Source organism: Gopherus evgoodei, chromosome 2 (genome assembly GCF_007399415.2).
Source record: "Gopherus evgoodei ecotype Sinaloan lineage chromosome 2, rGopEvg1_v1.p, whole genome shotgun sequence".
Taxonomy (NCBI): Eukaryota; Metazoa; Chordata; order Testudines; family Testudinidae; genus Gopherus; species Gopherus evgoodei.
The window spans coordinates 50,363,556-50,390,822 of NC_044323.1; the positions used below are offsets into that span (position 1 = coordinate 50,363,556).

Genomic DNA, 27,267 nt, shown 5'->3' on the forward strand with positions numbered 1-27,267 from the left:
CACATTATCAGATTTTCAGAGAAATTTCAGTCATTAATGTCTATTGTAAATTCATTACAAACCTCTAGTTTTGCATCCAGGTCTGCATCTGAAGCCACAACATGTTCATCTTCCTTCTTTCCTGTGACTTTAATAAGGGTTTGTTTTGTTTTCCAATATTTCTGCTGCATTTTATTGACCACAGATTTTTCCTGGCTTTGAGCATACTGGTCATAAAATTCCCTTGAATAACTGCTGAAACATTTAAGAAACAAAATTACAATGCTTGATTAAATAAAAAGAATGAGGCTTTTAAAAAAAACTTTCAAACATTTTATTAGATTTTTAAGGAGTATCAAGAAAAAGAGGAAAAAGGATATATATATTCTTCATCTGTGAAACAATCTAAAACTACTAATTATAGATTCATAGATTCATAGACTCTAGGACTGGAAGGGACCTCGAGAGGTCATCGAGTCCAGTCCCCTGCCCTCATGGCAGGACCAAATATTGTCTAGACCATCCCTAATAGACATTTATCTAACCTACTCTTAAATATCTCCAGAGATGGAGATTCCACAACTTCCCTAGGCAATCTATTCCAGTGTTTAACTACCCTGACAGTTAGGAACTTTTTCCTAATGTCCAACCTCAATCTCCCTTGCTGCAGTTTAAGCCCATTGCTTCTTGTTCTATCATTGGAGGCTAAGGTGAACAAGTTTTCTCCCTCCTCCTGATGACACCCTTTTAGATCCCTGAAAACTGCTATCATGTCCCCTCTCAGTCTTCTCTTTTCCAAACTAAACAAACCCAATTCCTTCAGCCTTCCTTCATAGGTCATGTTCTCAAGACCTTTAATCATTCTTGTTGCTCTTCTCTGACCCTCTCCAATTTCCCACATCTTTCTTGAAATGCAGTGCCCAGAACTGGACACAATACTCCAGCTGAGGCCTGACCAGCGCAGAGTAAAGCAGAAGAATGACTTCTCGTGTCTTGTTTACAACACACCTGTTAATGCATCCCAGAATCACGTTTGCTTTTTTTGCAACAGTATCACACTGTTGACTCATATTAAGCTTGTGGTCTACTATGACCCCTAGATCTCTTTCTGCCATACTCCTTCCTAGACAGTCCCTTCCCATTCTGTATGTGTGAAACTGATGAACAAATACTTGTGGTTATGACTAAAAACTCTAGATTTGAACATTTCTGCACTTTGCAATGGTCAAATCCTAAACCTGAAGTTGTCGTTAATGCTCATCACTACCAAATATGCAGTAAATTCTCTAATTCCTTTTAGCCAAAAGAAATATTAGCATGACAATATATTCATGAATGTTTCCAGTCTTATTTTTGGAAGCATTTAAACCACTTCCAATTTGAATGTCGTAAATTCGTAGTGTTGCCCATTATTAATACATCTCTACCCCGATATAATGCGACCCAATATAGCACAAATTCAGATATAACGTGGTAAAGCAGTGCTCCAAGGGGGCAAAGCTGCGCACTCCAGTGGATCAAAGCAAGTTCGATATAACACTGTTTCACCTATAACGTGGTAAGATTTTTTGGCTCCCGAGGACAATGTTATATCGGGGTAGAGGTATATTTAGTAGTGAAGAATTCTTCAGTATTATAGTGTGATTTATTGCAGATATGACAATGTCTCAGTTTGTGTTTTTATTTACTTGTTCTGTAATGTTTTTTTTATTCATATATTGGGAGATATTTAAGGTGAAATCCAGGCCCCACTCAAGGGCTGCAGTAGAAAACTGCTATTGTCTTGAATAGATCCAGGATTTCGACCTGAATGTCAATCTTGTATGTAAACACATTGCAACTCAATGTGTAGAAAGGGGGGAGGGATAGTTCAGTGGTTTGAGCATTGGCCTGCTAAACCCAGGGTTGTGAGTTCAATTCTTGAGGGGGCCATTTGGGGAACGGGGGCAAAAAAATCTGTCTGGGGATTAGTCCTGCTTTGAGCAGGGGGTTGGACTAGATGACCTCCTCAGGTCCCTTCCAACCCTAATATTCTATGCCTTATCCAGAAGCAGGAAAAATGGATGATGCTTGATTGAATGCAACATGTACATTTTTCCCAGATTATTTTCTATTGGGGGATGATTCTGCCTCTCTTTAGTAAACTTATTGAAGTTGTAGATCAGGGGTCAGCAACCTCTGGCACGCAGCTCACCAGGGTAAGCAGCCTGGCAGGTTGGGCCAGTTTGTTTACCTGCCGCATCGCTAGGTTCGGCCGATCGCAACTCCCACTAGCCGTGGTTTGCCATCCCAGGCCAATGGGGCGACAGGAAGCAGCGCGGGCAAGGGGTGTGATGGCTGTGGCTTCCCGCCACCCCCATTGGCCTGGGACGGCGAACCACGGCCAGTGGGAGCTGCGATCGGCCAAACCTCCCGACGTGGCAGGTAAACGAACTGGCCCAGCCCGCCGGGTGCTTACCCTGGCAAGCTGCGTGCCAGAGGCTGCAGACCCCTGTTGTAGATGAAATAGAAATTGCACCCTCCTACAATTCCTTTAACCATATGAGGCACAGAAAATTTAGCTTCTCAATATAACACTGATGTGTCTGATGAACAATTAATTAACTTCTGTGAAAACTGAATCTCTAATCCATAAATAACTGAAAAACTGCATTAATTTTGCAAATGTTTAAAAGCAATGGGTTTGCTAATATTAAAATTATATAAAATTATTATTCTAGAAGAATTTAAAGAGACTGAATACTTGTTAAAATATAAAATAAAATACGAAGGCTCAGTTATGCCCCTACATGCTTCATAGCCACATAGTGTTTATATTCACTAGGAAATTTAATTGTATGACCTAACTATACCATTTGATTCAATCGTTTTTTAAAATAACACAAAGCACTTTTTTCGTCTCTCACAAAAATATTTACAATAGAGAAATTAAAGCATCTTATTCAACCTAAACACTGACTTGTAAGATTTGATTGCAGATCCCAAAGTAAAAATAAAGCTTTCAGTTACTTTTTTGCAGCAGCACAAAATACCTAGTATATGAAAAAACATGCCAAATCCAATTTCATGTGCAATTCTTTGTAAACTAATTGCATACATATTAACAAGGGACAGCATATTAAGTCAGGTGAAATGTGTAGTATATTTTATGATGAAGCAATTATCAATTAAAGTTTTAATCCTATTACTGAAATGAGGATCGAAAGAATCCCCATCATAAAGTTAAGAATTTTCAGATAGATTTCTTTGGAGAACCAGGGTCTTAATTCTCAAAGTAAATCAGCTTTTATCTATAACAAAAGCGACAATGTCCCTTAAAATTATTCAAAATAGAAATGATATCAAAATCACTTCAAGGAAAAATGTAAAATTAAATTAAACACACCCACACACTCATAAAAACAAACATTTTCAAAACATATATTTTATTAAAAGGACTTAATGGGAAATTAAAGTTTATAATTCATGTTTTGCAATATCTCAAGTCTCAGACCTGCACTGTGGTCAGAACAGGCAGACTATTGTATCTCACTAAAGTCAATGAGGCAGTACCTGGGCAGATCAACACATAGGATCAAAGCCCCAGTGTTTCAGCTTACATTCCTACTTCTTCTGAGGTCAAGGGGAATTCAGTAGGTACACAGTTGGGCTACAAATGTCATATAACAAAAAGGAAAATTGATTTAATAAGAATTGTGGATTTAGAGAATTCTTAGATAATAGCCAAATTTCAAAGAAATCCGGGGAATATAACAGCTTATCAATTTCTTAAGACAATGGAAAAACTACATTTTTAAATTGAACTTTGAGAAAAAAAAGAGTCTAGTTTATGCATTAGAGTTGATCATAATTTTTAAAGTGTACCTTATATGAGGAATTGAGTGTTGCCCATATAGTCTGTAGATAGGATAACTGAACAGAAAAAGCCTCTGTACTACAGGGCAGTTTCTGTGAACAACTTTATTCAGTACTGTAAATTGTCACCCTGGGCTTTTATACAATGAATAATCATGAACATATGTTTAAATTTTACTATAATTTAACAAAACCTAACAACAATTATAACTAAAGAATTATTTACTTTAGTCATAAAGTTAAATGATGTGGATAAAACAGAAGATTAATAACTAACATATTGGTTTTTCCATTACTTGATCACATGGCAGTCATTTTTTTTTCCAATCTGTCCTTACTGGGATTTTATGTCAAAGACTGGATGTCAAAACAAAAAGAGTGCGGTAAGTATAGACAGCAACACTTCAGTATGTGTCTTCTAATTTTATTAGTGTGACAGGTTAACAATATAAAATTACTTACTACTTATGGCCATCCATGTTTCTTTGTTTTCCTCAGACACTTGGAACTAAAAAAAAAAACGACATATATATATGACTACTAAAATTGAATTTAAAATAAAACTGATATAAGGTCTTAAACTAGATATCCAGCCATATATACATGTTAAGTATTATGTTTACAGCATCCTTCTTTCCATGTTGTCCCAAAATATTTCACAAGCTATGGACCAAATGCTGCACTCATGTACACACATGGAACTCTCATTCAAGTCAATGGGGATCACATAGAATGATAAAAATGTAGGTCTGAAAGGAACCTCGAGAAGACATCAAGTCCAGCCTTCTGTGCTGGAGGCAGGACCAAGAAAACCTAGATCATACATGACAAGTGTTTGTCTAACTTGTTCTTTAAAAACCTCCAGTGATGGGGATTCCACAACCTCCCTTGGAAGCCTATTCCAGAGCTTAATTACCCTCACGGTTAGAAAGTTTTTCCTAATATCTAACCTAAATTTCCATTGACGCACAGTAAATCCATTACTTCTTGTCTTACCTTCAGTGGACATGCAGAACAATTGATCATTGCCCTCTTTATAATAGCGCTTAACACTAGGGATGTAAATACCATTTAAAAAGTTAACCATTTAAACGATTAAAAATATGTTGTTTAAACAGTTAGCTGATTAAGTGTCTGGGACCGACCCCACTGACCAGCGCAGCTGAAGCTGGGGCTGCTTCAGCCAGCACGGGGCCGCTGCAACCATTCCAGCCAGCCAGCCCAGGGTTGATGGTTAAGGTGGGTTAACTGGTAAGACTAATGCTTACTGGTTAACCTTTTACATCTCTACTTAACACATTTCAAGACTTATCAGGTTCTGCCCAGCTTTCTTTTCTCAAGACTAGAGATGCCCAGCTCTTTTAATCCCGTCCTCATAGTTCAGGGTTGGGGTTTTTTTAAAGCTTTTTATCATTTTTTGTCACTTTCCTCTTTGGACTCTTTCCAATTTCTCCACATCTTTCCTAAATAATGGTGCCAGAATTGGACACCGTATTCCATCTGAGGCCTCAAAGTGCTGAATAAAGTAGAACAATTACCTCCTGTGCCTTACATACCAGACTCCTGTTAATACACCTCAAAACAAAATTCGTCTTTTTTGCAATGGCATCACGCAAAGGTGTACCTCACCAGCTATTCCTCACAAGTAGACCTTCTCCTTCCAGTATGCACCAGTACCACTATAGTGGTGCTGTAGTACAGGAGGTTGTGACAACTGATGTGGGTGAGGATGGAGCTGTGTTTGGCCCTTAGTGCAGTGGGTCCCCAGTAAAGAGTTCAGAATAAAACTGATAGGAAACATGTGCTGCAGGCTTTAAAAATACATAAATAAATAAATTAAGTTTTAGAATGAAAGATGTATCCTTGTGAATGGATCTGTTTTGTTCAGAATTCCTTCTTTCCTTTCAGATAAGGAACTAGCAAAATGACCCATTTCACTACCTCCTGGACAGATTACAATTAACTGCATTCGTACTATCCAGTGGAAGCAGCACAGAGGCTCCAGCTTCTGCAGAACAGGGCAGCCCAACTTCATGGTGGAATGAATCACCACGAACCCATCACTTCTACATTATGCACCCTTCTCTGGATCCCATTTCACTTCCAAAGCCAATTCAAGATCTTGGGCCTGGTCTTCAAAGCGAGCAACAGTTCAGGACCCAGCTACAGCAGGGGCTACCGCTTCATCCATGTACCAGAGGAAAACAACTGACTTGGGGGGTCAATTTAGCTAACAAAACCAAGAGTGCATGGGAGCTGCAGATAAAGAGTTCTTGGTTGAAGAGCTCATCGGTATAATGAATTACCAAAGAAAATTTGATTAAGACAAAGTCTCACTATACTTTTACAATTCACTGCAAGGCCCATCTGTAATCCAAGTGTTTTAAAATACACAATCCACTCAGGCAGAGATTCCTAAAATCAGGAAATGGTAATGAGAAGAAAAACCCTATGAAGTCACTGTGGATGTAAACCTGCAGATAAATTTAGTTATTCAAAGGGGACACACTACAGTAATATATAAAGAACTAAGATTAATCCATCAAATGACATGCTCTCTTGGGAAGTATCTAGAAATATCATATGTGGACAGCATGAAATGTGGAGAAGAATCCAGCAAACCCTTCCTTTATCTTAAGGTACTGTGTGAAAACAGGAGATGAATTCACACTCCTGGTAATGCCTAAGCTCTCCACCAGCCTCTCGGTTATCATACATTCATGGTTCCTGATCTGATATGACCCTGCAAGCACTAAGGATCTTCCAATCCCATTGAACTCCCTCTGCATCTGCATTTTAAACCAATTATATTACTTCAGTCCTTCTTTATCTTCATTTTAAATAATCAATTATCTAGACATTTTTAGCCAGCTGCATAGCAAAGAGAAATTAATTGTACCTGTTCTAAGTAGAAATAGCGTCAATCTTGCAAGTACAGTATTTTGTAACAAAACAAGCAGCACTGTAGTACATGTAATAAAATACTAGCTTAAAGCAAGTTCTATTTTTAAGATACATAAGAATTATGGACTCCTTCCTTGCAGGAGGAGCTAAAGGGGAGGAAATCTCTGCAAGGTTCCTCTCATGGAGATTTGTCCCTGATTGTTCCATTGGGAAACAAAGGCTGTCTACGTGGAGGTCTTGTGCCTCTGCACCAGCTCTGTGTCCCTGCCATTCCCCTCCAGAATTCCCTGAAAGCATGTTTCCATAAAAATCAAATATCCATGGCTTCTGCAGTCAAGAGGATCCTCACTGCAAGTGGGGGTGGTGGGGATGTAGAAAGGAAAAAGTGCATTCCCTTCAGTATGCCCATGAACTTGCATAACCAACAGGTCAGGGGACTGACACATGTCTTGTTAGTTCTATTTTGTTATTTTCCCAAGCAGCGTAAGGAATATAGAGCTGCCTGTTTGGCTTGTATTAGTGACGTAAATCAACCATTGTAAGAGGAAAACACAGAATCATGAGCTCAGCTTGCTATGTACGTACAGAATGAATGACTCAAAATGACCCAATCTGGCAATCTAATCCCTGTGGGAAGAACCATAGGCCCATGCAGAGCCCAGTGTGGATCATCTTGCAGGACTGAGAACTAAATTTTTAAATCTCCACATCTCCTAATGATTTGGGAACTTAAATAATACTTTTACACCTTATATAAAAACATTGCCATAAGACCTGTATTGTCATGCAAAGTTTTTTTCCCTTTAACATTACACATTTTATTCACTATTGGGAAAGGAAAATAAATAAATAAATAACCCATTCAATTTATTTTGGATATCTGACACATCAGACAGTCTTGAACTGTTTAGCCTGCCAACTTTAACTTTTATGAGGGATATTGTATTATATCATGTCTCAGAGGGAGGCCACAAAGGGAGAGACTATATTTTGCAGGCAATAACATCTAAATAATAGCCACAAGAGCAGAAAGCGTTTTTACTGCTATAAAGAAAAAAATGGAATAATGATGTCTTGAAAGGTTTACCAAAAGGTCCTGTTCTTCAGAAAAAGCAGCACAACATTTTTTATTTATACTTCATACAGAATTTAATTTAAGGAACGATTCTATACAAGAGAAATTATTCCTCATAAACAATATATAACAAAAATCAGCTAGACTTGATCTAGAATTCTTAGTTATTATATTTATATGCAAACCAGCATTTCAGTGTTCTCTTTTGGGCTTTCCTGCAGTACCTATCACCATAGTACCTAAGGCTCTGGTCCTCCATACGCACCCATGCTCAGCTTTAAGCACACAAAAAGTTCAAGTTAATGAAACTACTCATCCATGTGCTTATTTTGTATGAAGGATTAGTGCCTAATTGCTGAAATTGGCTCCTTTTCTTCCTCTTCTGACCACCTTTGGTCTATGCTTAATCAGAAACAGAGATGCATAACTAAACCCCATATTCTTACAGTTTACCTTCAACTTTGCAGGAAAAAAGATTGCAACTGCTTCCTTTAAAAAAAAAAAGAGAGAGAGAGAGGGAGATGTTGCTTCGTTAGAAGTAAAGCTGAAGGAGCTAGGATCAGGAAATAACAGTCTTTTTTTCCTGGCTGCTTTTACAAATACGTCTTATTCTGTTATGTCTTAGAAATACCACAATCATCTCAGAATAGAGGGTCTCATGGAGATTCTGTGGAACTGCTCTATACATTATACAAATTTTCTCCTCATCCATACCCAGTACTGGGGACAAAAATTTCACCATGAAGCCCACTGGGACCACTTCCCTCTTCCACTCCTAGGTATTACTGAGATATATATTTATTATTTTGCATATAATTTCCCACCATTTCTACTTCCCCCCCCCCCCAGCTCAGGCTTTTGAGGCACAAGTGGCAAAATTTCATCTCTCTCTCATAAATTCCACCCCACCCTCCCAAATTTTTTTGGTTGATTTTCTACAACTTTGAATTGATTCTCTGTCACATCTAGTTTTGTTGTTAAAGTTTTCCCCTTTTGTCTCTGAAGTAGTAAAAGGCTGCGCTGATCCATTTTGTGCCTAAGCAATTTTAGGGAAGCTCTAATACTGTGCTCCCTTCTTCTTTTCTTGGTATACTTGAGTTGTGGGAAATGCAAATGACCAAATGTACATTAGATTGGTGAGACATGTAATTCAAAACCTGGACTCTAGGGAATATGAAGAAATCTGGATCACTTAAGTTTACTCACTGGCATTTTATGGTACTGTCTATGATCCTGATCTGCATATGCTTACTACTGGGTTTAGTATTCACTAACTTAATTGCATAGGCCTCGTTAGCACTACAAAAGTAATTTTCCCTCTCTTGATATTCACCCCTTCTTGTCAACTGTTGAGAACAGGCCACTTCCACCTTAATCGAATTGGCTTTGTTAGCACTGACCCCCCCCCACACACACTTGGAAAGGCAACTCCCATCTTTTCAAGTGCTTTGAATATATATACTGCTTACTGTACTTTTCACTCCATGCATCTGATGAAGTGGGTTTTAGACCATGAAAGCTTATGCCCAAATAAATTTGTTAGTCTGTAAGGTGCCACAAGGACTCCTCTTTGTTTTTACCAGTAACAATGTATGTGCTTGAGGACTATATTTTGTATTACTAAAACCATTAGTCCCTCTTTTATTCAGCTTTAAATCCTCAGTAAGGGCTTGTCTACACAGGGAAACTGATTGTAATTGCTATTATGGAATAAACTATAAAAGTCACTTCATTCCAGAATCCACAGATGGCTAGACGGAACCCCTGTGACCATCTAATCTGACTTCCTGCATTACACAGGCGATAGAATTTCTTTAAATTAATTCTTGTTTGAATAATTGAAAGTGCACTAATTACTGAGGAATGATGTGCCTTTAATCCAGAATAAAGTGTCCACACAGGGAACTAGTCCAGAATACTTTCTGAAGAACGGCTTATTCTAGTCAATTTCCTTGTGTAAACAAGCCCTTACTGAATGTAGTAACCAGGGGTCCATTTCCTCTGTGGACACTGTAGCCTTTAGGGTATACCATCTACCATTGCTACTGCTTTGCGCCCTCCTTCCCTTTCCCAATCAATAAATTTTAATTTGCACTTAAACACTATGTGTTTCTCCGTAGCAAATGTCAACCCAACTGCATATTACTTCTACATTATGTCTGCAAGAAGAAGAGTTTAATTCCTAAACAGAAGCACCTCATTTTTTTGGTTGGCAGAACTGGGAAATGTTGGAGATCTCGTGTGTTGGACTGTAGGGAGAAGTGGAAATTTGGCACTATGTCAAAGTGATCTCTATTTTTTAATTTTCATAGACATTTTTGGTCCTTGCACAACTGCAAGGTCCACTTCAAGTATCAAAATTCTTCTTTAAATACAAATGATTGTAACCAAGGTTGTGCTGATGCAATCTCTTGGGTACTCCAGTGTTCTCCCCACAATTGCCAAATCTGATTATGCTGTACGCCTGACAAATTGTGTGTTACAATAACAATTATAAGATTGCAAGAAAGTGCTTCAGAATTCTTAAGTTTATTTTTTACTCAGTTTAAATTTAAAACATTTTAAAGTGTTGTCTTTTTTCCCAAAACCTAAAATTCCACGTTTCAAGGCATGGAACATTTTTACAGCAGAATTACACATCCCTGAAACCAGTGGTTTATCTCAGTAACACTGATAAGGCTGTTATATGTAGACCTCACACTCTCTAGCGTAACAAAGTATTTCAAATATAAGTGCAGGCATATTCAACTGGCAACAGAATCACGTGCAAACAATCGTCTTTTCTAGGTAATAATTAACTTTCACAAAGCATAATGTACACCATACAAATACGTTAATACAGCATATTAAATTGTTATTTCAGTCTAAAATGATATTAAACTTTGCAATTGCTGCAAGTGAAACAGTCCCTGCACAAAAACCCAGTAGGTAATATCCCTTTGCCCTTTTACAGCACCTTTCATTTGAAGAGTTCAAAGCACTTCTAAAATACACATGAAAGCCTAACATGACCCTGGGATGGTGGTAGGTAAGTATCCATTTTAGAGATGGGTATACTGAGAACAAAAAATTCAGTGTCTTGTCCAACTTCATTCTGCACGTCTATGGCGGAGCTGGGAATAAAGCTCAGTCCTTCAATTAAGCACATTTAAGAACCTCTTTAATTTCTCTGAAATGACTATATAACATTCTTTAGCAATACATTTTAGCAATCTAAAATTAAACAAAACAAAATCTATGCCAAGTAGAATAAATTAGAAAGAAATCAAATATTATTATGATATCTTCTTCATGCAGAGCACCTGCCTTTGTTTAGACTATCAAAACAGTTTTGGCAACTCTCTGCTATATCTCAGCTTTAACCATACTACAATAATATTTTATATAATGAAGTTGTTACTTTTCTAGAACATTGTTTTATTAGAAAATAAGATTATTCATAAACTGAGTTGGCAAGTCTCTTCCATTATCTGGTATGTCAGAAAAAAGATAGATATTGCTATAATACAGGGGTTGGTAACCTCTGGCACGCGGCTTGCCAGGTAAGCAGCCTGGCGGGCCGGGCCAGTTTCTTTACCTGCTGCATTGGCAAGCTCGGCAGATCGCAGCTCCCACTGGCTGCAGTTAGCCGTCCCAGGCCAATGGGGGCAGCGGGAAGTGCCACGGGTTGAGGGATGTGCTGGCTGCAGCTTCCCACCACCCCCATTGGCCTGGGATAGCGAACTGTGGCCAGAGGGAGCCATGATCCGCCGACGTGGCATGTAAACAAACTGGCCCAACCCGCCAGAGTGCTTACTTCTGCTATAATAGATCAGATCGAGGCTTAACTGGTCAGATATCCTATTTCCAGCAGTGCTTACTACTCAACATATCTAATTTAAATCCCTACCCTCACTCATCCATTAAGCAAGATGCATAATACTACTGCTGTACATGGAGGGAGAGGGAGATTATTCCCCTCTGAACTCCATCAGCTGGTCAGCTTGCACTCTGATCCATGAGGGCTGATTAACCATATGGTTTTACCTTGCACAGCAACAGCAATATACAATGATCCTGTTTCACCTTGGAGTCAACACCCCAGACCAAGGGCTGGTCTACACTACGGGGGGAAATCGATCTTAGATATGCAACTTCAGCTACGTGAATAACATAGCTGAAGTCGAAGTATCTAAGATCGAATTACTCACCCGTCCTCACCGCGCGGGATCGATGTCCGCGGCTCCCCCTGTCGATTCCGCAACTCCGTTGGGGTTGGTGGAGTTCCAGAATCGATATAAGCGCGCTCAGGGATCGATTTTAACCCGCCGATACGGCGGGTAGTCTAGACGTAGCCCAACACAGACTGGTTGTGCTTGAAAGTCAACCTCTGAACTATAGTTTTCAATGAAACACCAATGGGGTCTGTAATTAGCTCCACTGCAGGAGTCACCTCTACTGAAGATACGAGCAAGACTGACTTGAATGTTCTTAAAGTGACCTGTAACAGATAATTCCCAAGATCTACAGTAACTGATTGCATAAGAGACACACCATTACCACAGCTAGTAACAGCCACAAAACAATTGTTGTGAAATCACAATTACGAGGCAGTGTAGAAAAGTAAAAAGGTTTCCAGTGTTCTTGGCTTCCAGTCTTTCCTTATTTATAATGCTTTTGCATAATTCTGCAAAGTTTAACCTTGAAAATACCACACAAATTAAACAGTGGCAAAACATTTTGAACAACCAACTGCTTTACTGCTATGCTGTTGGAGGAGGCATTTAAGAAAATATAAATGACACTTTGATGGCATTTCCTGACTTTTGTTTTGAAGATTGATGGAGTAATAGGTTTTCTTGCCAACTTAAACAACAGCTTTCAACACTAAGTTAGAGGGTAAAAAGTATGTGCAATTATTCAAACTTTTTTTGGCAGTATTACTTAGGAATTCATCAGAACAGTTCAGAGTTGAGACTGTGAAGCACATATAATGTATAGATAGCACTGCAATATAGTTAGCTTTAAAAGGAAGGAGGAATCGCTTGTTTTTAAAATAACATAGATCCCCACCCCACAGTCTTTACTCAGGCAAAACTCCCATTGACTTCAGCAGGCTGGGCTCAGAGTCTACACTAGACCAATAGTTTATACTCTTTCCCATAACATGACCCTATATTTCAAAGAAAAAATAGTTTCTGGACCCAATCTTCCTCCTATCTAGTCATAAATGACATCCCTAGACGATCTCCAGTGTACGATGCAATCCCCATGTTGAGAACCAATGCAATGTATCAGTTTCATTAAAAGCCATCACCCAATAGTGCAGTAATAGAAAACTTATGCAGCTCTAATGTAGACAAGGCATTGGCAGCATTTTAACCACATATAGCTTGTCTACTTGGAAAAATTTTATTTGTTATGCCAATACGTTAACAGTGGCTTTCTTTGGTTCAGCTTAAACCTTTTCCTCAATGCCATAAGCTAAAACTGAAAAAAGGCAATCATACCATGATACACGTGTCCACACAATGGGTTATGATGATGTAACTATATCTGTTAAAATTCACATATTAATGCCTACATGGGGAAATTCAGTATACAAGGTCATAGTCTAGACAACAAAGTGATAAAAAACAGTGGAGCTGTCAGTGCCTTGCCTCTACAAGAGCCCTCACCATTGCTACCACCAATAGGAAACATTTGGGGGAATGATTGGCATTACACAAGGTCTGAGTTTTGGATTCTCAAATCCTTCACACAGTTTGCTTGGTCTGATGTTGTGAGAAAGTGAACAAACAGCTCTAGGAGATGTAGCTTTCACCTGATACCAACAGCTGACTGCCCCAGCAGGCAGAACCAGGGAACTAAGCTCACTTCAGAGAAGCCTACTCTGGAGGAAAAAAACTTGGTACCTGGGCCTTTTCAGCCCATAATTTGTACATATAGCTTCACACTTTCAACACACCCCACACCCACCAAGAAACCAAGACATGGGAGAAGATAACAGAGGTAAACAATGGGAAAACATGACTACCAAGGATGACATATCAACAAGGCATTTCAGCTACTAAAGATTCAGCTTTCCCCTTTCCAATACATCCAGAGAACCGTAGGAGATAAATATTCTGGAAACTAAAGGCCAGATTCTGATTTCAGTTTCACAGACATAAATCAGGTCCTAATCCACTGAAACCAAATAGAACCATAATCTCTGCTGGATCAGAATAAGAGACTGAGACTATTAGCACTAAATGACATAGTTCAGAACAGAACACTTATTTAATTTACATATATAAATACACTTACAATATATATTTACATAAATAAATACCTGTGTCAGTATATCAATGAGTTAAATAGCATGCTGCTCACATGCTCATTGAAGGGACTCAGTCAATTTACATTCAGACTTTTAAACCCGGGGCTTTAAAACAAAGCCACACCAAGGTACTAAATGCATGCTGTTCACATGCTAATTTAAAGGACACAGCAAACAAATCTATGATTTGTAAAACTAAGCTTTTTACAATACAAATGCTCCATTAGAAATATTTTCATGCTTTTTAACATCCCAGTGGAACCAGTTTTGTTGGGCTGTAGCCATTTCACTACCTGGTTTGCAGCCCAAACAGAGCAATATGCACAAAAATAGAAAAAAAGAGAAACCCTCTATTAACCTGGGGGAAAACAGCCACTGCATTTTCTTCATCCAAGCTCAGAAAAATGCAAAACGTGAACAAACAGGAAAAAACAGTAAAAAGTTTGTTTGGTTTTTAAATTTCTTTCCATTTTAATCTGTGGGGTCAACGGCAACACGGAGAAGAATTTTTAATAGTTTTAACTGGACATTTCCCCCTGTTGCCATGTCTGCCCATTTTCCACAAGGCCAGTAGCTGGAGGGGATGGAGCCAGAGAGACATGGATAAACTGCATATGAACCCAGTGATGTACCCGAATGGCAAGAGGGGGCGGGGGAACGGAAGGGGACAGGTGCCATTTTGTAACCTGGAAATTGTCCACAGGCAAAGCCCATTAGGAGTCACAATCCAGCCTCAGCCACATCTGGCTTTACACCCTCACCTGCGGCGCATCAGTGCCCCACGCCCACCCCTCCCCCAGCAAGAGAGGCGAGGGATCCCACCCGAGGGAGACGTGGTACCTGCCCAGCATGCCCACCCCGCAGCCCGGCCCGGCCCGGCCCGGCCCGGCCCTTAGGCGCCTCCTCCAGGGCCCCAGCTGCCAGAGGAAAAACCTGCTCTTCCAGCCAGGCCCAGCACCGAGAAGCCGCGATCACCCCCCGGGGCCTCACCTTGTCCGGGGATGCGGAGGGCGCAGCCGCCCTGTGCTGGACGCAGAGGGCTGGGCGCGCCCCGCTCCCCGCGCGGCCCCTCTTCGCTGGGGCGCCCCCCACAGCCCGCGCCGGAGCCTGCTGAGCTGCCGCGGCCCCAGGTGTTCCAGCCCCGCCAGCGTCACAATGCCGAACGCAGGCTCCTCCGCCGGGGAGACCGGCCCCGAGCAGGGCGGAGCCTCCGTCACCTACATCCTCCTCCCCGCCCTCGGCTCCGGCACTCGGGAGCGCTGCCCTGGCGCGAACCTGGGGCGCGCGGGCCCTATTGTCTGTCCCCAGTTCCGTGCCTGGCAGCGCCCTTGGCTTGTCAGCGCCAGGCTGACAGTCACCCCCACCCCTTTGTCTGCCCCGGCCTGGCTGAATTCTGTACTGGAGGCGATACATGAAATCCTCTCCTATCTACAGTCTCCCCCAACCCCCCCGGAATCAGGAAGCCTCTGGGTGCTGGGGGGCAGGGCGACCTAGTGGGTACAGAGTGACGAGGAAGGAATGGACAGCAGGGGCTGGATCCAGCTCCCATGCAAGTCAAGTGAGAGCCTGGCCATTGACTTCCAGCCGGAGAGTTGGAGCAACCCCCAGGAGTCTTCATACCTCTAGCAGTATTGCCAATAGCAGATGAAAAATCATGTCAGACCCAAAAAAAATCATAAAACTGCCCCCAGAAAACACGAGATTTTTTACAAAGATTATATTGTGTTTTTTAGGTCAGCCTTTGGGTTTTTCAACTCCCTTTGCCCATCCCCAGGGTATATGCATGTGACATTGTTTCCCATTCTCCCACAGGTACTGGATAAGGTAACTTTGGCCTCTGCTCCAGGAGCTCTCACCTCCACATATGCTTGATTCTTGCCCAGCAATTAATCCTGTCCTCCAGTCCCCCATCAGTTAGTTGTGTCCAGGGATGGCTCTAGACATTTCACCGCCCCAAGCATGGCGGCATGCCGCGTGGGGTGCTCTGACGGTTGCTGGTCCCGTGGCTCCAGTGGACCTCCCACAGGCGTGCCTGTGGAGGGTCTGCTGGTCCCTCAGCTTCAGCAGAGCGCCCCCCGTAGCATGCCGCCCCAAGCATGCGCTTGGCATGCTGTGGCCTGGAGCTGCCCCTGGTTGTGTCCCCACTCAAGCCTCCTCAGTTCAGCCCCCCTACTCCATAGACCCCACCATCCTCACTTCATCCTCTCAGCACTCACCCATCCGCTCAGAACTCACCATCAGTACAGCCCCTGCATCTTTTCAGCCCCCCTGCAACCCTCACGGCACAGTTCAGCCCTTCCAGCCTCATCTCTATTCCTTTTAGAGTTCTTCACCCTCCCCAAGCTTGGGGTGGGGGGGGGGTGGCTGCAGTGGGATCCCCTCTCCTGTTACCCAGGGTTTTCAGAATCCAAAACAGTGGTAACTTAACTGTTTCTCTCCAGGCAGTGTCAGTAATAAATCGATGAGGACACAGCTCATCCCTCTGACAAATCATTGGCACAAGCTAGAGTATTTTTTATTAGATCTTAAGCACACACACATACATATGCTGTCAGCATAGGTTTAGAGCATTTCAAAACATTTATATTTACCTAAAGCTAAGAAATGGTTTAAAAGTATCAGTGACCAGGCTTTGGGTGGCGGGGGAAGGATCTCCCTTCCCTCTGATTGCTGGAGAGCTTAGATGCCAGATCCATGCTCAAAGAAAACTTCCTCAAATTGCTCCAAAGCAAATTATTTTGTCTACTCTTTTATAGCTAACTTCAAAGCACATAACCTATAGTGACTCCTAGTGGGTCACCATAGTAATCCCTAATGGGTCACTAATTCTCCTACTTTCAGCAAAACTACTCATTATCTCTTATCATCAAAATGTTTCTAGTCATAACAATAATAAAACTTACATATCAAAGGTGTCAGGTGCTCCAGGCCAAGGTCGACCATCTAAACACTCCTTCTATTCTCACAATACATTCATTTCTTATCCCATCCTCCCATTCTGATAGCAAAATTGCAGACATGCAGTTATTTGGCCTTGCCTCTCAGGGCCTAAAGATTTTCCTTGCTATGTGATTTTGATTTTCAGCTGTCCGTGGCTCAAAATTACTGACTGCAGTACTGTCACATTCTGGGGTACATGCAGGACTGTGAAATTCTGGGGTAACACTCCCACTTCCCAGGTTGGCAGGGAAGCAGCTGCCTGTGACTGACAGCTGGAGCTGAAAAAAAAATCCTGAGCTTTGAGAGGTCTATCACAAGATCGTGAGTGAGGCTTAATTTTACTTAGAAATCACATCTCTCGCAATAAATTTTTGAGAGTTGGCTAGTTTGCTCTCACCCTGCCAAGGCCTGGGTGTGGGACGCATTGTGGGATAAAGCCCCCAAATGAGGGACACACAAAAATGATTCAGTTAGGAAAATTGAATTGCTGTAATTCCTTCCTTCACCATAAACCACACCTTCTGTAATCTCCCTTTTTCATGCTTACTCAACAACAAAAATGAGCTTTATGTGGAGAAATGGGAACTGAGACAAACATGAGGGGCATTTGAGAGGAAAACATGTAAAGAAAGGGTAATGGGTTCTTACATTTCCCAGTGCCCTTGCCTCAGGTTCTCCTCACCAATAAAAGTGAGAGGACACCAGTAGAGTGCAGTAAAATTAATATTACACCGCTACCTTGATATAACGCCACCCAATATAACACGAATTTGGATATAATGTGGTAAACAGTGCTCTGGGGGGGCAGGGCTGCGCACTCCGGTGGAACAAAGCAAGTTCTATATAGCACAGTTTCACCTATAACACGGTAAGATTTTTTGGCTCCCAAGGACAGCATTATATCGAAGTAGAGGTGTATTTGTTTCTATTAAGTAGTACCTAGGAGCCCCAGTCATGGAGCAGGACCCCTTTGTGCTAGGTGCTGTCCAAATACAGAACAAAAAGATGGTTCCTGCCTCAAAGAGTTTGCAGTCTAAGACAAAAGAGAACAGGCAGACCAGTGAGGGAGAGAATATTGATCAGCATGATAAGCTGTGATCCCAGTTCACCAGCTGCCTAACTGTTGTCAAGTCTATTATAGGCAGCATGGCAAAGGAGAGTTTTAAGGTGGGGTTTGAAGGAGGACAGCGAGGTAGCTTTGTGGATGTTTACAGGGAGCTCCTCCCAAGAATGAGGGGCAGCAAGGGAGGAATCACACAGGTGCTTGGTTGAAGAATTAACAAGTGGGCGATGAAAGCTGCATCATTGGCCAGTAGGAATCTGTACTCAACATGTCAATTGTGAATGGGAGATGATAGATGGTGTAAGGATAGGATGTGAAGGCCTATTTGTGAAGACCAGAAAGCTGATGAGAGCTGGATTGGTGCTTTATACCTCACAATAGTCCTTGGCTTCACAGGACTTTGCTGCCTTGATTCCCAAAACCCGCTGACCCAGTGGCTCCTGTTCTGTGGGGCTGGCTGGACTCAGCTCTCCGTTTCAGCTCTTGTGACCTGGCCACTTGTGCCTGGAGTCATAGTACTGACAGGACAAAGGTGAATGGTACTGTGACCCCAGATACCAGGGGCCAGGTTGCAATGCCTGGAGCAAGGAGTCAAGCCCAGTGGGACAGAAGCTGCAGGATCTGCCACTGTGGGGTGAATGTGGGGTAGGCTCACTCACCAACTGCTCCCCAGGTCTCCCAGCCCCTGGCAGCACCACCTGATCCCTGCCTAGGGCCTTCCGCAGTCTAGGAGCACCATCTGACACTCCACCTAGGCCTTCCACCCCTCAGAGGCAGGACCGATCCTACTTTAGCTACAGGAAATGTTGAGAGATACGGCATTTCAGCTATGTGGATGGATAGGAAATTCCCTCTCTTACAGATATTATGCAGAAAGAACTAGCAGGATTATATATAACCTAGATGCAAGGACCTAGAGAGAGATCTGAGTGACACTCAGGTTACAGGCCTGAGTGACTCGCAGGATGGTGATGTTTTCTACAGTGGTTGAAAAATGAGGAAGCAGGAAGGATTTGAGATGAAAGAGTAGAAGCTCTGTTTTATCCAAGATAAGCTTAAATTTATAGCTGGAAATTCACGAGGAGATACAGGCCATTATTTTAGTTTAGCCATCAGGAGATGGTCTGGAGAACAGAGGCAGATCTGTGAATTGTCAGCATAGAGATGGTAGATAAATTTTTGTTTGTGGATCAAATTATCCAAAGACAAGGTGTAGAAGGAGAAGAGAGAGGGGTTGAGGATGGAGCTCTATGGAATCTCCACAGAAAGTTGGAGGGGGGTGAGGAGGATCTGCTGAAGAACATGCTGAAGAAGCTATTAGAGAGGAGAACAAAGAAAGGAAAGATTTACAGTAGTTGAAGGAGGACAGGATTTAAAGAAGACCATGATCAATGGTGGCTGACTGGATGAGTACTGTTTCTGAGCTATAGCTAGAAACGGGTGCTTAGAGACTTTGGTGAGAGATAGTTCTATGGAATGCAAGGGGCAAAATCTGGATTCGAGAAGGTCTAGTATAGAACTCCAGACTTCAGTTGTAAACAACACATTCAGTTTAGAGATGAAAGGGAGATGTGGCAGTAGCTGGAATGGCAAGAGGGGCAAAGGGTTAAAAAGGGAAAACCTAAAGCATGCTTGTAATGTGAATGGAAAAAGCCAGAAGAGAGTGAGATGTTAAGGAGAAGTTTAAGGGATACAATGAGAGTGGGTGCAAGGGAGTTTAGGAGATGAGATGGGATGGGATTATATGGGGAAAGTGGAGGAATTAGAGAAGGAAAGCAGTTAAGAAACTTTGGCAACTGAGATGGGGAGAAGGAGGAGAGAGCTGAAGTAGAGAGTGAGCAGAGGAGAAATGAGGGATATTTGAGAGGCATGGGACTGTGATTATTCTGATTATTTTCCTAGCTTGCTGGTGTCCCAAAGTCCTTATACCACATAATCACAATGCAGTGTAATGTGACAGAACAACAAACAACATAACACTCAAAACCCAAACAAACAAACAACAAACCCCCAATCTAACACTTTTAGCTAGGAATGCCATGGGTGATAATGAGTAGCTGGTCCCACAACCATTTCCAAGATGTTAAAGACCAAATCCTGAATATGAGTCAAACAGGAATCCACTCACATGGATGTCATGCAGGTTCAGGGCCTAAACTGGTCCGACAAATAATGGAGTTGTTGCTGTAAAAATTAATGTTGAGTCTCCCAGATTCATGCTAAGTTACCACATGCTAAGTTACCACAAAGGCATGTTTCTTCTTCACCTGCTTCTCTACTTATTTTTAGACTTAAAAATCAAATGTTACAATATAAAGTATCTGGGTTACAACAACATCTACTTTTGTGTTATTTAGCATAATGTCTCTCTCAGTTAAGATATTTTCCCTTTAATATTGTTATATGGCACTTTTAAAATTAAATTTCAACCCCTTTTTTCTTAATGTTTCTTAGTCTAAAATCATATTTCATGTATAGTATCTCCAGATGAGGATATTATTAATAAAGCTAAGTACTATCGGGCCATTATAACATCTGTCTGACCTCCTCTGGAATATTTTTAGTGAAGCAGAGATAAAAAATGTAACCACAGGAAACAGTATCTGCCAAATGGTGTGTCATATATAATGTACTTAGCACTTTGCTCACCCAAGACTGTCTGCCAAAGTCTATCACAGGGGTCGGCAACCTCTGGCACGCAGCTCGCCACGGTAAGCACCCTGGCGGGCCAGGCCAGTTTGTTTACCTGCTGCATCCGCAGGTTCGGCCGATCGCGGCTTCCACTGGCCATGGTTCACCGCTCCAGGCCAATGGGGGTGGTGGGAAGTCCCAGCCAGCACATCCCTCAAACCTCGCCGCTTCCCGCAGCCCCCATTGGCTTGGAGCCGTGAACTGCGGCCAGTGGGAACCGCGATCAGCTGAATCTGCAGATGTGGCAGGTAAACAAACTGGCCCAGCCCACTAGGGTGCTTACCTGGCAAACCGCGTGCCAGAGGTTGCTGACCCCTGTCTTTGATATTACTTTATAACATGGGATACAGACATTACAAGTATGATTAATGCATGCAGCAACTTACAAGTATTTTATAGAAACTAAACACATCTTTACAAATCTAACTGCTATCTTGAACAATATTAACAAACAATTGAGCTGGTCTGGTTTCCAGCCATGAATTTGTCAATGCCAAGCTGATGCCTACACCCTTGTCAAGAGCTAGCACCTGGTCTACCAGTGTCACAGTGTTTTTGTTTGATTTATTTTTTTTTGTTTGGTTGGCTTTTTTGAGGGACTCTGGTTAGACTTGCTCCAGCCAACCTTGTGGACACTGTCACTCTTTTCTGCCTTTCCTGCTGGACTCCTGTTTGTCCCTTCATGCCACTCTTGTACCTGGTCTACACTACAGAGTTAGGCTGATGTAAGGTAGCTTACATCGACTTAACTCTGTAAGCCTCTACAATAAAATGTAGCTCCCATCAATGTAACTCACTACACTGAAGTATTACAAAATGTAGTCAAGAAACACTCCTAAACCTTTTTAGGGACAGGAAGTATCAACTAATTGTATCTTATTGGTTAAGTTTGTATGGTATTATGACACTGAAAACGTTAATAATAAATACAGCACCCTGGAAATCAGTAGTAAAGAATTAAAAGTGAAGGCTGAAGCTTCTGAGTGTTTTCTTTGATATGTTCATGAGAATTGTTCTGTTAAAAAACTTCAAACTTGAAACAAATGCATTAATTATTAAAAGAACTTAGCCCATTAAGAATATGAATCATCTCATTTTTTAAAGATTCCTGGAGACATTTCATATGATAATAAGATGAAAAATCTATTTTTTAAAATTTCTAGCAGCTGTTGTGTTGGTGAAGGGTAAGGAACAGCACATTCTCCAAAGTGTTGGAATAATTTTAACAGGTCAGAAAGCAAACGTTTTAAATCTTGAAAAACACTAACTATTGCAAGCAATAACACAAGATTGATATTTTACTCATCTACCATAAAAAATTCTTATATAATAAAAAACACTTCATGTCCACCAGTTGTAGGTATTTGTCTTAATAGACGGTCATTTTTATTTATCAGGCAATGCCATGGCTTGGCATCCCAGGTTTCCATTTCTGAATAGCCTAAAATCCTGGGTCAGCAGCATTCAAAGTAATCATTGGTCCAAAATATGTTAGTATCTCCATTTTTTAAAGTAGTGTAGTACTTACCTGCATATAGAGTGAAAGCAGACCAGCACAAAATATGGCAAAATATCACCATGTGTGACAAAAGGATTCTTACTGGTAATATTAAGGATCTTTACTGAACATGGTAGCTGATAAGTCCCATTGAGTGATCTGAGAGAGCTGAATATTTTGAATCAGATTCTTCAGTGCTGTGCAGATGTTTTGCACTATATTGCTGGGGCAAACTGGCCCTAAAACTGTCTTATCTGGCCAAAGGAGGATTGCACTGAAGTAAATCTGATCTCCAGTGACACAGAGCTGCCATAGGGGCTTTCATGCACCTCCTCATTCTTGCTGCTGGTGTAGCAGGGAAAAGTGGGAGTGGGTTGAGGAAAAGGAGTATGGCTGAAATGCCACTATGGTGCACCAGTTTTTAGCTATGCTTTTAGCTCTTTGTGGCTATTTGCTTGGGCTCCTCTAACTTGGCAAAGTAGGACCAGAGTTGAACAGAGGCAGCAACAGAATAAAAGGAGCAACCTTCCCTGACCTGCACTCCAGGATGATCAACCACACCTCAGGAATTAACCCTGTGTCTGTATGTATTTATAAATACTTGTATCCATTGAAAGATATTGTGTTTTAGACTTACATTAAATAGATCAAGGGGTAAATCTAGCTCACCTAACTCATGGAGGCAGTCCTACTAGGTAAACTAATAACTTACCAGGTAGATTTGCTCTTTACTCATGACCAGTCCATTGCCAGTTTAATGTCCAAGGTTTAATGTAAAGGTATTTTACCTATGTACCATAATTTGCACCAGTTGTGTGATTCCTGAGATGATTCTTCACCTTAGTTTTGTCTTATTGGTTTATTTCTTCAAATGACACCAAGCAAATATTTTTCAGTTGTATTCTCTAGCTGCAAGTTATTGCTCTGTTGTTAGCAGAAAAAGAGGTGGTCATTTTATTTTCCAGAAATTTCCATCTATTTTGTTCAATGAAGAACTTCTAACGTATAAATACCATGACAAAATGGTAAGACATACTTGAAAATAAATGACAACTACTTTTAAAATCTCTTGAACCTACTATCGGTGGCAGCTTCCCTTTGTATGTCATCCCTTTCCAGTCCTCTGCAACATAGGGAGCATGTCAAGATCAGAAGTTGGGCATGAAGAGTAATCTCTGGAGGGTACAACAGGAACATGGTGAAACTGGCAGAATTTAGAACAGATCTGAGGTTTCTTTAAATTACACCAGGGCCAATGGATCAGTTTAGGTACCAAACATAGCGTGGCTGAAGCTGAGGATGTGACCCAATGAATTCATGCTTAGGATCACTGTTTCCATAGGACCTTCCATAGGACAGTGACCTGAGGATGTTAAAAAAAAAGATAGTGTATATGTGCTATTAATTCTCCACTTGTGGACAATTCTCTTTCTTTCTCTCTCTTCTTACTAGTCATGAGAAAGAATTAGAGAGATATTGAGTTGCAACACTAGAATTGATATTCTGTTGAGCTACCATCACCCTTATATGCTGGAGTAACAGCACTTGTTGGTTTAGGTGACAGGGATTTTTTGCATAATAACCTCAGAAATATTAATTGTGTTGAAAATTTTATTTTCGAATCCATTTCACAGTTTGTTCCTGGAAAGCTTTGCTTCTTAGCCTGGGAACATTATTGACCTGTACTGAGAAAAATGGTTTGAATTTTATTTTAAGCAGAGAAAGTACTTGTTCTTCAAATTAATTTTCCATCTCCCATTCAGTAGTTTTTCTTTCTTCTGTTTTTCTCTTTTAGATACAACATGGATCATTTGGCACAGAAGACATGCTGTACTCTAACACAGATTCATTATTCCCTATTCATGCTGATCTTTTCTTCTCTTACATATGGATTTAGTGCACATAGTTACACGAGACTTGCGTATCCTTCACATTCATCTAAAATTATGTTTTTTATTCCAGTTCAGTTCTCTTGGCCTGATATGTTTCTAATCATTCCTGCTGAAGAGAGCTCAAAATTAATTAAGAATATGCTGTGACAGATCTGGCAATTTCCATAATATCTCTGGGAGAACTTACTGTGTTAAGTTTAAGTATCATTGTGGGCCAGGGATTGTATGCAGTTCATGGGGGAAGGTGACCACAGGCCTTCAGGAACTAAGACCATGGGCGAGGGGGAGGGAATGAGGCAAATCCACTCAGGTTGTAACACCTCCAAGGAAGTAGCACCATCCCAAGCTGTGCAGTAACTTATAGCTGTGGACAATTACACTGTTTATAACCTTTGAAGAGAAAGCAAAGCAGGCCTGCTTAAGCAGTCTGACTTGCTGGGGTGCACATAGTGTGCGCAGGGGACTGTGAAGTCTGGAAAAACCTTGGTCAGGAAAAAGAGAGGTGCAGGTCTTTGCTCAAGAGAGGTAATGTTGGGGAGCTAGGAGCCAAGACCAGGTTCCCTTGCTGGACCATGGAGGGGAAATACAGGTACAGATGCCCTGAACGGTGACCTAGGCATTAAATTTTTTACCTTCAGATTCAGCCTCTTAATCCACTGTCTGAAAATAACTAACTTTCTCATCCCTCACACACACTTTTGTAAAGCTGATTCTAAATATCCACATTAGTTTTTGGAAGTAACCAGTTTGCCTTTTTGTTGGTTTATTTTTTGTTGTTTTGTTTTCCAATATGTAGGATCCTCCTATCCTTTTAGAGATGTAGCCTGCTAACCTGTTTTGGTTTCTCATGATCTTCCAAGCGATATGTATCATTTTAGTTTATTGCAATGGGCTACAGCAGTGAAAGGTCTCTCAACATTTCCACTATCACTTCTTGTTTGGAGACATTTCTAATTCCTTCATTAAATCCCCATCAAGATAAAAATAAGCTTGCAGTATATATAGATATAGCTAGAGCTGTATTGTAGAGTTTGATTTAAATTGTTTTGAATTTGCAGATGTGAACCATATCATACTCTCACAAGTTTAATTTATTTCTTGCATGGCTGTAGAAATAATCCAACTAAATGGCAGAAAATAAAATATTTTGGGATAGATTATGCCTTTCAGCACAGTCTTGAGCAAAGGATGATGTGTAATCTGCATCATCCCAAAAACAGACCTGGAAGGCACTGTGCTTCTAAGACACCCTTCTGAGGCATAAATTACCTCCCTGATTCCCTGTAGCCTAAACCAGCAGCAAATTATGACTCTTGCTGCACTGGGGGAATGTGTCCAAGGCTCCACCCATTCCCTTCTCCATCTTGTCGACTCCCTGCCCTTGGCTGTTGCATTTGGATGCTGTAGACTTAATACAGAATGTCTCTCCAAAAGGCACATCAAAGGTGAAATCCTAGCCCCAGTGCAGTCAATGGGAGTTTTGCCCTTGACTTCAGTGGGGCCAGGATTTTACCCTAAATAGTACATTATTCAGTATATCAGCCCCAGGTAAGAGGACAGTGCAGATTCACCCTGTCCCAGGGTGCCTAAGTCAGAATTCAGGGACAATCTGGTGCCAAAGTATGCTCAAACCAGTCCTCGAGGAATCAGTGCTAGTAACTCCCTGTATATTTAGGGCCAAATTCTGCCTTTCCTTACAACAGTATAAATATGGAGTAACACCACTGAAGTGAATGGATTTTCTCAGACTCAGGTATAACTGAGGCAAATTTTTGTCCATGTTTGTTAAGAATATCAGAGAAAGAGAGGCATGTCTTTAGTTTCTGGGTTGCTTATGTAGAGACTAGTGAAAAAGGAGAATAGGTTTTGTTTTTCTAAGAGCTATGGTCTAGTTCAAGCAGGAATTAATTCAGGAAAGTCCTGTGGCCTGTGTTACACAGAAGGTCAGACTACATGATCACAATCATCCATGCTGCCCTTAAAAATCTATGAATCTGTGGGAGTGATTGGGGTGGGAAAGGAGAACTTCACATTAACCCCTGATCCTGAGCTAGGAACAGAATTGGTGGGCTCTGGAATAAGTCCATCTGACCCTCTTTGGCCAAGGAAAGATGCTGTTAGATGGGAGGGAATTTGCTGTCGTGCATGAATAATCTTTGTTCCCCAATGCTGATAAATGGATTATTTAACTGCAAATTGTTGTAGTTCTTTAAATACTATTTCAATGACAGCATATTATTATGGGCCTATTCTTGTAGCAGTTATATCTTACTTTCTCATTTACCCTTCCATTCTATATTAGCTTTGCAAGAAACATTTAGGCTATTCTGATGTGACCATAAAGCTATCGAACCCTACCCCTTTTCCTGGGAAGAATGTTATAATATGCTTAAAGGAATGATTAACACTCATTGCATACTGCCTCTTTGAAAACATATCAGGCTATCTTTATTCTGCATTAACACAGAACATACATTATCTATGAGGACAAGCATCTCATCATTTTAGGTGTTTTCAATTAAGACAATAAATTTGTAGCCATTTTTCTCCTCTGGATGGTATTCATTATAAGACCTGATCATTTCCAACTCCACTCTACTGAAAATAATGAAATTAGGTCAACACATTTATGTTCATTGGATTGTGGTATGCTGCTGATCTGAAAGGTATGCAAATATACATTTTCATAAGGTCTACATTATTCAACTCATTGACCAGAAATATGCCAATGAGCTAATATTGTTATTTTTAGTGTCTGAAAGATCCATTAAAGGCACCTTAGAGATAAAGAGCTGGAATGAATGACTGCACTGAACATGGAAGAAGAACACAGTGAAATGATTTTTAAATTCTGTTTTTCAGAAGTGAATGTTACTGAGACTGGAGTCATGTTGTAACTAACTAATCGGTTTTACGGGGGTTAGATTGCTGCTTGTTTCCATAGCAGCTGTGTATCTGGTATAGGAACATAGGAATTGCCATGTGGGATCAGACCCAAGGTCAGTCTAATCCCATGAGGCTCAAACTTTTCCAGTCGTACCCTCCTTACCATTAATGGAATCTGTCCGC

At 41.1% G+C, this 27,267-nt stretch overlaps 1 protein-coding gene across 3 annotated transcripts in view; it reads right to left on the reverse strand.

The window, feature by feature from the left end:
* The window catches only part of ICA1 (islet cell autoantigen 1), a 107,187-nt gene extending 91,813 nt beyond the window's left edge, over positions 1 to 15,374 (reverse strand). The window contains exons 1-3 of one of the 3 annotated variants that reach the window (XM_030550657.1): positions 15,105 to 15,374; positions 4,297 to 4,342; positions 63 to 234 (exon numbers count right to left, since the gene is read on the reverse strand). In XM_030550657.1, the coding sequence (XP_030406517.1) occupies positions 63 to 234; positions 4,297 to 4,313 (189 nt within the window). In that variant the 5' untranslated portion in view covers positions 4,314 to 4,342; positions 15,105 to 15,374. The remainder of the gene's footprint in view (positions 1 to 62; positions 235 to 4,296; positions 4,343 to 15,104) is intronic. The other 2 variants (XM_030550656.1, XM_030550655.1) reach the window with 2 other exon arrangements.
* Positions 15,375 to 27,267: the final 11,893 nt, after the last annotated feature.